Source organism: Pogona vitticeps, chromosome 3 (assembly GCF_051106095.1).
Source record: "Pogona vitticeps strain Pit_001003342236 chromosome 3, PviZW2.1, whole genome shotgun sequence".
Taxonomy (NCBI): Eukaryota; Metazoa; Chordata; class Lepidosauria; order Squamata; family Agamidae; genus Pogona; species Pogona vitticeps.
The window spans coordinates 118,926,506-118,940,059 of NC_135785.1; the positions used below are offsets into that span (position 1 = coordinate 118,926,506).

The 13,554-nt window shown below is 40.2% G+C and overlaps 1 protein-coding gene across 6 annotated transcripts in view; it reads right to left on the reverse strand.

The window, feature by feature from the left end:
• The window catches only part of WDFY4 (WDFY family member 4), a 229,534-nt gene that overhangs the window by 157,828 nt on the left and 58,152 nt on the right, over positions 1-13,554 (reverse strand). For all 6 annotated transcript variants that reach the window (XR_013543668.1, XM_072994857.2, XM_078390636.1 and 3 more), the window contains exons 16-19: positions 5,821-6,028; positions 4,636-4,712; positions 1,977-2,201; positions 443-627 (exon numbers count right to left, since the gene is read on the reverse strand). Coding sequence is in view for 5 of the 6 variants with exons in the window: in XM_072994857.2 (XP_072850958.2) it covers positions 443-627; positions 1,977-2,201; positions 4,636-4,712; positions 5,821-6,028 (695 nt within the window). In the remaining variant the exon portion in view is untranslated. The remainder of the gene's footprint in view (positions 1-442; positions 628-1,976; positions 2,202-4,635; positions 4,713-5,820; positions 6,029-13,554) is intronic.

Here is a 13,554-nt window from a genome sequence, read left to right on the forward strand (position 1 = left end):
GATCTCTGCTGGTACATTAGTTTCAGATGAGCACAAATATACAGGCAAAAGTTCCTGAAGGAAGTTCTCTCTGACCTTCCCACCAAACTGAGGCTGAAACTACATCTTACACAGACTTCTGTGATTCTTTCCTTTTTGAGCATATGCTTTCAAATTACCAAAGCAATGTTATTCCACAGTTGCTCTGTATGTCTGTTCTGCTCTAAGAGTTAACACAATTTTACAAGAGCAATTTTGAGCTGAAAAACAATCAGGAAGTCACACAGCTTCTCCCTTCTTGTTCTCACAATAAAAGACAGAACTGACTAGTTAAGATAAGAATAACAGAACTCCACAAAATGTGTAGGTTGAGTCTCAAAGGGCAAAACAACAATGAGAGCAATGACAAAAGAAGGATTATATAACAAAATGCTAGTCTCAGATTTCAGTGTGAAGTTATTACCTTAGCAGAACCAACTTTCTGTCCATCTATATAGGCTGAAACAGTACAACTCCATCTAGTTTCCCTGGCCACAGTCACTGCAAGGTGATGCCACTGCCTAGTTGCTAGCAGGTCGGCACATTCAAACTGGACTTGAGAGGGGACAGAGGACTGATCATGGCCTTTCATTTCAGGTTCCATCATATCTGCAGTGACACAAGCAAGGCCAACAGATGTTCACAACAAGTACAAATGCATTGTATCTTAACTCTGAAAAAAAGGGACAGGGCTTCAAGGAAAGAACAAATCTATAAGGAAGTGCCCTTGTTTCCCAAGTGAAAGGTGCAGATCACATGAAAGGTCTTAACTCCCATCAACTTCCAGTATATAACAGATTTCTGGATGTCTCAGAAGGTTATCCAAAACAGAGATAAATGGGGAGTTCCCTTATTTGTGAAGAATATTTGAAAAAAGTTGTCTCTCTTGATGATTTGCCAAGTCTTAGCATGTTAAGACTTTTCACCCAGTCCCCCCACTCCAGCAAGATCTCTTGTCTTCCCATGAGAAACAGACCCTGGGCTGGGTTTTTCCTGTTTCTTTTTTGTTGTTGTTGTTTTATTTTTGCCTATAATTTTTTGCAAAGAACCTGCCAAATTATGTGCAGCTCAATGTCCTTTCCAGGGAATTCTGTGCAGTAAAAATGCAACAGGAATTATAATAATTCTGTGTAGACTGGTGTTTCTTCTGGGACAAAAAAAATGACCATGAAGCATCCAAGAAAACTGGATGATAAATCTGAATAAATCTAATCCCAAAGGGGTGGGTGAGTATTTTGTTTGCGTCTCACCGAGAGCAGAAGGCTGAGCCATAGCTGGGTCATTTAAAACAAAACAATTAAGAGTGCAATGACTATCATCTTGCAGTGGCAAATCCAGCCAGGAAAAAATCCCAGGTCTTTCTTTTCCTGACTCTTGCTGCATTGTGGGATTCAATTTGTTGTGATGTTACATTCTTGCTTTCCTTCACATAGTGTTCTGAATTTATGATGATGTTACCTATTTGTCCTGTCCTCTGGGTTTCAAACCAGAAGCATTTGCTGAAGTAAACAACATCATTTCCTTCCCTTCTCTTCACTCTTTCTTCTTTTGATGGCTGGCTATATGCTAGAGGAATACTGTTAATTCTCTGATGTGTCATGACTCTGCCACCAGTCTCACATCAAGAATATTTCAACACATTAATTGGAAACTGAGGACTCATGTCTATCTAGATCAAAATACTACCTAAATCACAAATGCTATTGCACGTTTGCACAAGGTTTGCAGAACTTGCCATGGCCATTTGCAGTTAACTGACAAGAGGCCAGGGCCTGCTCACATGTCTGATATACAAGACAGATGTATCCCAGAGTCTCATCAGTTAGCTGCAATTAGCCATGACAAGTCACACAAACCTTATAGGAACATCAATAGGGTTTCTGCCATTATAACAACCGAAGGCTCAACTTTATGTCACAATGCTTTTTTCACAGAGACCACTGACTCTGAATCCTTACCAAGGGTCTGGAATAGCATTTCCTCAGTGGAGATACTTAGGCTTCTATCCATGGGAGAAAAGCTCACCACAAAGCAGACAAATTCTTCCTCTGTCCTTGCCATGTGACGCACCAGAGTAAGGAAACGTAGTGGGTGAGGATTGTGAACAGAACCCATCTTGCTGACTAGAAACCATGAGGAGAAAGTCAGGCCATCCAATGGTGGGAACATCCTGGTGCCTAAAACTAGAAAACAAGAAGTGAGGTAGATTGTGCTGACAGCAATAAGACTGCATCATTTCAGCCACAAGAGAAAGTAAGTAGTTTCGAGGCACAAAAAACAAAGAACAAAAGCTGTCTGGTGGAAAAAAAAAGAATGCCTAACAAGCATCATCAGAAGAAAGGTGGCTCAGGAATGAAACCATCCAACCAACCAATAAAACACCAGATCCAGATTTGAAAACAAACATTCTCAGTGTGACAAGCACTAGGTAGCATGTCCGTGGGCAGGGAACAATAATTATCAGATATGTTTTCTCACCCCCATCCCTACTTCTGTGGGACAATTCGAAATGTAACTTAGGGTGCCACTAAATGGCATGTATTAATGTATACATTAGGACTGCATTGAATCAATGATTGTACTAACACTCAGTAGAAATTGATGATTAACCTGCCTTAAAATGTTTTAAAGAAGTTATCAAACTTTTATTTCAGTGAATGAATCTTTGGTTCATTTCCTGTTTCTAAGAAATTATACCTGTGAACATGAATAGCAAACAAGGATTATGTGTACCAAAACAGATTCTCTCTGTTACCTGAAATAGCTGTCTCTCTGTAAGAGTAAGAACTATGAACTGTACTGCAAATCAAAGAATGCAGATAGCTACTAGTATTCTTAATTCAAGTTCACTTCAGAGGAAGAGTCCTGAGGATTTAGGTCTAAGTAAACATGTGTTTTTTTTCTGAAGCGCTTAGCACAATGATTCAATTTTGAAAAGGGGAGGGAGGGAGAGAGAGACAGAGAGAAAAGGAAGGAGACAATTTGAAACCTGAGAGATATTTGTTTATGAAAAAAAACTAAACAAAGAAAGCTGTGTGGTCATTACACAGTAAAATATATTGGAACATTCATTTATAATATTTCTTCACTACACACAAGATGCATGCTTGAAGAAGGGATTACAATTAATCCATGACGACTTTCCTTAATTCGTTAAATTAGGAATATTTCTTATGGCCACAATACATCTAACTTTGTTTTTCACAGACAAAAATGAAAACCTTGTGGCCCTGTGCCTATAAAAATGGCCAGGAACTTCAATAAACACAGTGCTGGAAAAATTAAACAAATGTAAGCGGGGCAGGGGTGAATGAGAAAAGTGCACTAATTGTGAGAGCAGGCACTTATTTCCTACACAGATGTATTTTTAAGAAGCTTAATTGGGTGGCATGACATCAGCCAAAGAAAAGCCTGCAGCAGCTGCCATTGCCCTCTCTCCAAGTAGCACTCTTTCAACGTGACCAGGTCTTTTCCATCAAAGATTCTTTCAGCATATATGGTGAAGAGCAAAGTGAGTGATGCATCATTTTTGTGCTGTCATTCTCTGAACATTGTCCTCCTTTTATTAATAATGTCTATTGCCTAATCAATTCTTACTCTTACACTGTCACCAAACAACAGGATCTCTTGTTTTCAGATACATAGTCCTGAAGATGGAAAATGTTTTATTTCGCAGTCATACCTAGGTAATAGTTGCAGACATTTCACCTTGAGATGGTCTGTCTAACCCCCATTTAGAGACAGCTAAACTAGCAGCTAATGTGGCATCAGCACAAATAATCTATTTTGTATTTATCAGGTGGAGAATCTGTAAATGCAGACTAGTGGCATTTAGCTATGCCTCTCAGATTATCAACTGGTAGATCTCTATTTTGCTCTCACTCAATCACTCGAGACTCAAGACTTTTAATATTCTAATGGGATATTTTGCTCAGAGTCTGAATGTCTGGTTGGCTGGGAAATTATCTTTACATTTAAATGCTACTTGGGTAGAGGGATGTTGAGATTCCAGTACCAGTTAAAGGACTTATAAATGGCAGGTTCCGTTTGGGACAATAGATGTTCAGAACATTGACTATCAGAGAACTTTTTTCTGCAGGATTTATGTCATTTCCTTCATTAAGGTAGAGAAGACACCATAACCTCTCGAGGAGGCATTATCCATCTCAGAGACCCATGTACATGAACCAGCTGGGATCAGGCAAGGAGGGTCAAACAACAGCACAGGAATGTCAGTCCCTGTAACTTCAGGCTGCAGCAGATGACACTATTCCACCCACCCACATCCCTTTTTGTTTTATGTCACCTGTTTCAGTTTAGATTATACTTATGCGAACAAGGACTTTTATCATTACCTCTACTGTAAGCTGCCTTAGGAGCTTCTTATGTCCAAAAGTTAATGTTTGAATGCAATAAATAAATATTTTATTTATTTATTTATACACATATCAAATAATATTATGAACAGGCAGTAGTTTACAGACTTGAGCAGAGGAGTCCAAGCCGATACAAGACCACACACCCATATGTCCAAATAATTGCATAGTAAAGACTGAGTGAATTGTTTCAGCCCTTCTTATAGTTCAACAAGGGATTTTATGTCTTGGAAACATTTACCTTTTCCAGTTCCTCCTGAGACTGAGTATTCGGCACTGGAACCCAGAATGGTAGCCAAAGAAGAAAGAAACAAGCAGCTGCAAAATATGGGGAAACAAAACAGGATTGGGTGTCTGCATGAAAGCAAACAACAATAGACAGAAACATGGAAAGCTCCCTTACTCTAAGCTAAATCTTTAGTCCATACAGCCCAGTACTGGCAACTCTTGACTGGCAACAATTTCCTAAGGTTTCAGGCACAATTGTTTCTCACCTGGAAATATCTGCATGCAAATCATGTTCTCTACCAGTAAGCCATGGCCCCTCCTGAACAGATTAGAAGGGCAGATGGAATAAGAGCTATGTATTTACCATTTCTATGAAAATCTAGATTTCTATGCAAACCTAAAATGCTGCAGATCCCTACACAAAGATTCTAGTCTGAATTTGAGGGGACCATGTACTCAGCAGTTTTTCATGCATATTATATTTAGGTCCTAGTTATACAAAAATTTAACAGATGGGCCGACTGAGGGGGCTGACCCCAAGGGAGGGCCGTAGGGAAAGAACAAAGAAACCAGCCTTTTCAGTGGTTGTGACCCTCCTCTGGAATGACCCACCAGTAGAAATCCTACTGTCTACTTCCTTGGTGGTTTTTTAAAAAAAACATCCTATAACGTTTCTATTCTGGCAGGCTTTTCAGAACCAGCCATCTTAAGATCTATGAGTCTATCGAACTTTTAATATATTCATTGCCACCTGTTTTGTTTGCTTCCAGTTTGTCTAAATCCTTTTTCTTTCATTTAAGTTACTTGATTTTGGAGCACTTTGTTATATCCATGTCCATGTTTTATTGCATTGTGAACTGCCCAGAGTGATTACTGCTCAGATGGGCAGCATAAAATTTGAATAAATAATAAATAACAATAAGAATTTCCCTCTTCTATTTTGTGACAGGGGCATTTCAATGAACACGTTCTCTACAGTAGAGTTGCCCTATACACGATCTATTACCAGTGTTGTCTCCCTAAAGAAATAATCTGCCTCTAACTTGGCAAGGTGGTAGAAATGTGAGGGAGAGAAACGTGATATGACAGTGAAAGTATTTGCTATCCTTATGAATTCAATAGGAAATATACGAAGGAAAGGGAGACATATTAGTGCTGTGCTGGGGAGCATAAGGAGAAGCAAGAGCAAGTGTGGTACCCATATCCTTCAAAAGACATATCAAATTCCACAAATGAAGGTGTCAGGCAGGAACTCTGTGGCTGGAGGTTGCGTGGAGTTGTCATAGAAATCAGACTCATGGATGTTTGGAAAGCCATGGCAGAGCTATTGCTTATCCAAGATGTGTCTGAAGCTGAAGGGATTTGATGATCATTTGCAGAACCATTCTGTACAGCTGTTTCTGAACCTATAATAACAATCAGATGGTGTTAGTCATATTACTGTAGATCTGAACTCCATCAATCAAGTGACAACTTTGAGAACTGGAAGAAGACAAAAGGTAGTTACAGGAGCCCCAAAGAAGCATTCCGCACCATGAAATAGGACTGTGGTTGTTCTGCGGGACAATTCCAGCAACTATAAATTATGACTATATTGAAAATTACCTGTCTACTTTGACTCAAAATGAAAGGCAGGAAAAGAAGTGTAACCCATAGAGTGTTGCATATTGGCAAACTATTCTTTCAGTTTTAAATGCAATGTAATCTGGGTACTGCTATCAATATAAGAAGGGATCTGCTAGATCAGTACATTTGTTCCAGCACTGTATTTCTAGCAAGGGCCAACAAAATGCTTGCAAGAAGCCCACAGGCATGTCATGAATGTACCTATTCAGGGTGCGATGTTGAACAAAATGGTGTCTTAATATTTTACTCTGAGCTGAAACCATCAAAAAGAAATCATCCTGAGCAATAAATACCAGTGTTTTTCACACTCAAAATAATTCTTGAGAAGGCAATATGAGTCAATTGATGATTCTCAACTAGACACTTTGAATGAAATCCCCAGCATTGAAGAGAGGCCCCACAAGCAGCTCTGAAGGCCCAGAAATGGGGAGGAACTGAAATTTACTTCTGTCCCTCTGATCACATGGCAGAAACAGCAGAGGGAATTACAGAAGGGATCAAATTCCATCAAGTTCCATCTACTCATTGTTAGCTAAAGTGCTAAATCAGTGAATCGGTCACTAGAACTAGGTCTCAATAACATCAAAACTCTAGCAACATACAGAGTTTGGGTACAAGAGCTGGAGAAAAAAAAAACAAAAAAGGCAACTAAACATTAGAGACATCCAAGATATGAAAAAAAACAACTCTCATCTATCTGAAGTTAGTTGCCTTGGACATTTTCTCATTCTTGAAAACGAGCCCACCCTCCCTTCCACAAAAGACCACTTACAGAGTATGTGCCAAATATCAAAACAGGGAGATGAGTTGGGAGCCATCATGGTAAGATGGCTTACAAGGTACGATCAGAAAAGCCCCATATAGTCAGCAGCAAGGAATGAATGACCTATAGTGTTCCCTAATTCAACAATACACCTTTTTCAGAATTTATGACAGGGAATATTGCTAAGTAGAAAATTAGTTAAATAACACACTATGCTTCTTGGGGAACCAAAGGATGTCACATCACTTGGGGGCATCCTGCCAATTGCATCATCTTATACCAAGAGAAGACTCTAGCTCTGAATTCATCAACAGAAGATAAACGCCTTCTAATACCAAGTAATTATTTGCCGTATCTACAAGGACAAAATCAGCATACATTGTGTATATGGCCCATCTCACTCACTCTCAGTTTGGGTGATTGGTCACAATATAAATGAAAACAGATGAAATGAATCTATTCACTTTCTCTGTTTCACTTACTCATAATTACTCTTCCTATCAAGGTGACAATGAAGATTTGATTTGTCTTTCATTATTATGAAGGTAATTTGCTCACAAGCATCTCTCTTGCCTCTGATCTTTTTGCAGTAGTCTGGCTAGTTCAGCTCCATATATTCTATCATAGTACAACACCGTGCACCAGTCCCTTATTTGTAACTCCCTGTGCATAGTATTTTGGAACTGGCTGGCCATTTTCTATTTTTTGGAGAAATCTGGATTTTGGTTATTTTTCTTTTAGCCCAGAGAAAAGGGGGGGGGAGAGAGATGTGCCCTGTCTCATTCCTTCCCTTAGGAAAAAAAAGTCATCAATCTGGCTGGTTCTTGGGTAAAGGATTTGAAAACACCCTTTCTTACAGTTTATATCTGTGTTCTTTTAAATATGTGTTATGGAGCTACATCCCCACACTTCTACCTTCAGAGAAGAAAAAGGGGAAGAGAGAGGAAAGGGGGCTAACAAAGGAGGAACAGGAGGGAAGAAACAGACTCAAAAACTCCAAGGCATGGTGCATGTGTGTGGGGAGACAGTGGCAGATTCAAAGCATTCCCTCCCCACTGTTTGCTCAGTGTTAAAGGAGAAGCATGCATGATTGCATTTCTCCACCCTTATTGGGTGTGACCACATGGGTTTTGTTGAGGCTACGTGGTTTTGTTAAAGTTCTAGGTTCCTTGTTAATCCAGATATTCCATTAAGTTACGAAATAAATCAACCATCCACAAATATATGGAACATCTCAGACATGTAAGCTGGAACTGACAAAGTCAGTTCAGTGAGGTATGAAGATGGTAAGGTCCTGGCAAAAACGACGCTCACACTGATCCAATGATGATACTAAGAATAATCACTTTCCATATACATGCTCTAATGGAAAAGACTTCATCAAGTTTTGGTATTAACAGCTGATGAGAAACATTGGCTGAAATCCAGCAGTGTAGTGTCATCTACCACGGTAGTTTTTGAGAAATTAATTTTTCTGTTCCCCTCCCCTGTCTGCTTTCTTCCTAATCAAGGGAGTCAAGATGGCCTATAAGGAGGGGAATACTAAGGTATTAAGAGTTCTAAGAAGAAGACCAAATTATAGTTCTCACAAATTACATTTTGTAAACCAAAGACTTTACAGATGTAATAATAAAAACCTAAAATGTTCACCGAATTACATTAGGAATTTTTTTAAAAGCCAAATTATTAAAAAGAAATGTGGAGAGATAGTTTATGAAATATTCTAAATTAATGGCTGAAATATTATTCTGTAAAGTATGCCAGGTAAGGCTGGTGATGTAATCAGATGTAGCAATTTTTCAGAAATAAAAAAGTCCTATTCCCCTGAAGATCCTGAAACTGTCATGGAATCCTTTTCATTGTGGGGAAACCACTGAGGGCCACGGGACAGGTGATTAAAGACTCTCCCAATCCCATTGTCCCGAGAGGCTTCTCCATGATAAATTGTATTCTATGGGATCCTCAGGAATTTTGGCAGGGGGAATAGGAATTTTTTTATCATCATTGCGTTATGTAGTATAGCTGTGCAAAAGGGACATCGGCCAATTAGTTATTTGAAGCTTCTTTAAATCTCTTAAACAAACTACAGGTTGTTTGGTTATTAAATAAAGTTGATTTCAAGACAATAACGAATGAGCACCAAATTGTTTTGAATCAACAGATATCAAAACAGGAATCCAGGTCAGTGATAAAGAGAATGCAATTCAATAAATCAACCGGCCTTGATGGGTTTCATGGTAGATTTTATAAGACTTTCACTGATCTTCTTAAACCAATTTAACTCAGTTTTAGAAGGGGCTAATTGTCTCTCTCCTTGCCAATTAGCCAGAATTCTGCTGACCCTGAAACCAGAAAAAGTTGCAGAAGAAATATATACATATTGCCCTATTAATTTAATTAATCAAGCCTCAAAAACTTTTCTCAAGTTGAAGGAAGCTACAGGTAATTATATGGATAAAGATCAACATGGAATAATTAGCTGACATATAACTGATGCAGTAAATAATTTATTCAATGTAATTTACTATAGCACTAAATTTAAAATAAACTCATTTGCTATAGTATCACTTGATGCATCTAAAGCATTCAACAATAAATTAAAATGGAGAGTCTAAGAGGTATGTGAAAAACATTATTTAGGACCTCATTTTCTTAATGATATGAGTCTGTTACACATAAATTATATTACGTAGTCTGGTAAGAATGTTTTCAACTCACCACCTATACCAATTTGGCAGGCAACAAAACAGAACATCTTCTACCACTCCTTCTTTTCTATACTAGTTCTTGTTCCCCAGTCTGGCTATTGATGGCTATAGGTGAACTAAAATGGACAGGAATGGGAGAATTCAATTCAGACGATTATCCTATCTACTATTGTGGGCAAGAATCCCGTAGAAGAAACGGAGTAGCCCCCTCATAGTCAACAAAAGAGTGGGAAAAGCTGTACTGGGATACAATCTCAAAATTGATAGAATGATTTCAATAGGAATCCAAGGCAGACCTTTCAACATCACAGTAATCCAAGTTTATGCACCAACCACTGATGCTGAAGAGGCTGAAACCGACCAATTCTATGAAGACTTACAACACCTTCTAGAACTGACACCAAAGAAAGATGTTCTTCTCATTATAGGGGAATGGAATGCTAAAGTAGGGAGTCAAGAGATAAAAGGAACAACAGGAAAGTTTGGCCTTGGAGTTCAAAATGAAGCAGGGCAAAGGCTAATAGAGTTTTGTCAAGAGAACAAGCTGGTCATCACAAACACTCTTTTTCCAACAACACAAGAGGCGACTCTACACATGGACATCACCAGATGGGCAATACCAAAATCAGATTGATTATGTTCTCTGCAGCCAAAGATAGAGAAGTTCTATACAGGCAGCAAAAACAAGACCTGGAGCTGATTGTGGCTCTGATCATCAGCTTCTTATAGCAAAATTCAAGCTTAAACTGAAGAAAGTAGGAAAAACCACTGGACTTGTCAGGGTAGGGGAATTAGAGACCAAATTGCTAACATGTGCTGAATTATGGAGAAAGCCAGAGAGTTCCAGAAAAACATATACGTCTGCTTCATTAACTACACAAAAGCCTTTGACTGTGTCGACCACAGCAAACTATGGCAAGTTCTTAAATAAATGGGAGTGCCTTGACCACCTTATCTATCTCCTGAGAAATCTATATGTGGGACACAAAGCAACAGTTAGAACTGGATATGGAACAACTGATTGGTTCAAAATTGGGAAAGGAGTACAACAAGGCTGTATATTGTCTCCGTGCTTATTTAACTTATATGCAGAATACATCATGCAAAAGGCTGGACTGGAGGAATCCCAAACTAGAGTTAAGATTGCAGATTGTATGCTCTTGAGCTCCATGATCATTGCAGATGGTGGCAGCAGCCACGAAATTAAAAGACACCTGCTTATTGGGAGGAAAGCGATGACAAACCTCGACATAATCTTAAAAAGCAGAGAGATCACCTTGCCAACAAAAGTCCGAATAGTCAAAGCTATGGTTTTTCCTGTAGTGTTGTATGGAAGTGAGAGCTGGACCATAAAGAAAGCTGACCACTGAATAATTGATGCCTTTGAATTGTGGTGCCGGAGGAGGCTCTTGAGAGTCCCCTGGACTGCAAGGAGAACAAACCTATCAATTCTGAAGGAAACCAACCCTGAGTGCTCACTGGAAGGACAGATCCTGAAGCTGAGGCTCCAGTACTTTGGCCATCTCATGAGAAGAGAAGACTCCCTGGAAAAGACCCTGATGTTAGGAAAGTGTGAGGGCAAGAGGAGAAGGGGATGACAGAGGATGAGATGGATATACAGTGTCATCAAAGCTACCAATATGAATTAGACCCAACTCCAGGAGGCAGTGGAAGACAGGAGGGCCTGGTGTGCTCTGGTTCATGTGGTCATGAAGTCGGACACGATTTAACAACTAAACAACAACAACAACAACAAGTGTATCTAATTCATATAAGGAGCTTAGAAAGTTACTGGGCATTATTTCAGCATATAGGACTAACTAGTAACATTTAATAAATCTACTATAGAGTGATGCCCCGCATAGCGACGTTAATCCATTCCAGGATTAACATCGCTATCTGGATTCTTCACTATGCGGGGGGGGAACCCATAGGAACGCATTAAACTCCATTTAATGTGTTCCTATTGGGGAAAAACTCACCGGTAAGCGAAGAATCCCCCATCCGGCCGCCATTTTTGCCGCTGCGGGCAGCCATTTTCCCCCAGCTGAGCAGTGCTGGCTTCCTGTGGTGGACGTTCCCCAGAGGTTGCTTTGAAGCAGGCTTCAGAGCAACCTCTGGGGAAGCGTCCACCGCAGGCGCTCTAACCTTCTCCCCCCAGCTGGACGGTGCTGGCTTCCGAGCGCCTACGGTGGACGCTTCCGCAGAGGTTGCTCTGAAGCAGGCCACCACGGGGAAGCGTCCACCACGGGCGCTCCAAACCTCCCCCCAGCTGGGCGGCGCAGGCTTCGGAGTGACCACCGGGGAAGCCTCCACCGCGGTCACTCGGAAGCGCCCGCCGGTCAGTTGGGGGGAAATGGGGCCTATGGGGCCTATAGGAAACTTCACAATGTGATCGCTTTTGCAATCGCAAAATCTGCATCGCTATGCGGATTCGTCGTTAAACGGGACTCGTTATACGAGGCACCACTGTATTGGGATTTAATATAGATATTATTGAAGCTAATTATTCAAATTCAAACCCAAATTCAGTCACATTTAAAGAAATTAAATATTTAGGTATTTTTATATTGGTCAGGTTAAACAGACTGAGGTTGACAACATAGGCATTTGGCCCACTGTTTGGAGCACTGCAGGGATGAGCTGGTGCTCTCTTAAAGACAGCAATCCGATGACATATTTACTGGCGTACACAAGCCTGCCCCCAGAGCATTCTTACCCACACTTTTCTGGCCCCTGTTAAAGGGCTACAACATTTTTGGTGCAGGTAGGATCGCTCTGGTTTGGATCACTTCCAGCACATGTGGTCTCTGACACCAATCCAAAGCAAGTCTTCCCATTTGAATTTCCTAATACTGTGACACAGCTTATAAATCAAGATATTGGCAAATTAAGCACTTCTTTTGAAGCAGGGGAAGTGAATTTTTTTACTGCATACAGACTATCACTGAAGCGCTACTTCAGTTATTTAAAAAAATAATTTTTTTGCATTGTCTTAAAGGGCTCCACATTGATGGATTTGGCTCCAAGCAGTTTCTTGACTGGCTCTTTATGAGAAATGAGAAAAGGTATCAGAATTTGTTATCTATCAGAACTATGAGAATGGAGGGCTCACGATTCTAATTTTATTATTATTCAGCCTTTCAGCTAGGTCACTTAATTAGAATCATGGCACAGGGAGAGAGTTGCATATGGCTTTTTTTGAAGTGGAAAGGAATAATTAGGAAACTTCACAGGGCCTTCAATTCTTATTATGTAATTTAAAAAACATTCACAACCCATTCTAAAGTGTTTTTTTAATGTGAAGGCCAAAGAAAGAGAAGTTACCAGATCCATCCCCCTTTCTGTGTCATCTTCTGGATGACAATACAATCCCCCCCCCAAAAAAAAACAGCTTCTATCCAGGGGATGGAAAAACCAGATGTTGTTCATCTTAAAGGTCTTTATATTGGTAACAGCCCCCAAATGCATAGCTACAACCAGAACTGGAATAGCTATCCTTCAGTCTTGAGAGACTATGGTAACGTGCTCTGCATTGGAGGTCTTGGAACAGCATCTACTGTGGCTGAGAAGGCCAATTCGAGAGTGACAATCCCTTCCACACTGAGGATAAATACAATCTTTACCCCGTCGAGCTCCCTGATTTTGCTCTTTTTATGACTGCCTCTTTGCCTCGGCCTGCTGGACAAGGGTCTCTTCAAATTGGGAGAGGCCATGATGCATCGCCTGCCTCCAGGCTGAACACTCAGATGTCAGGGTTTCCCATCTGTTGAGATCCATTTCCAAGGCCTTCAGATCTCACTTGCAGATATCCTTGTATCGCAGCTGTGGTCTC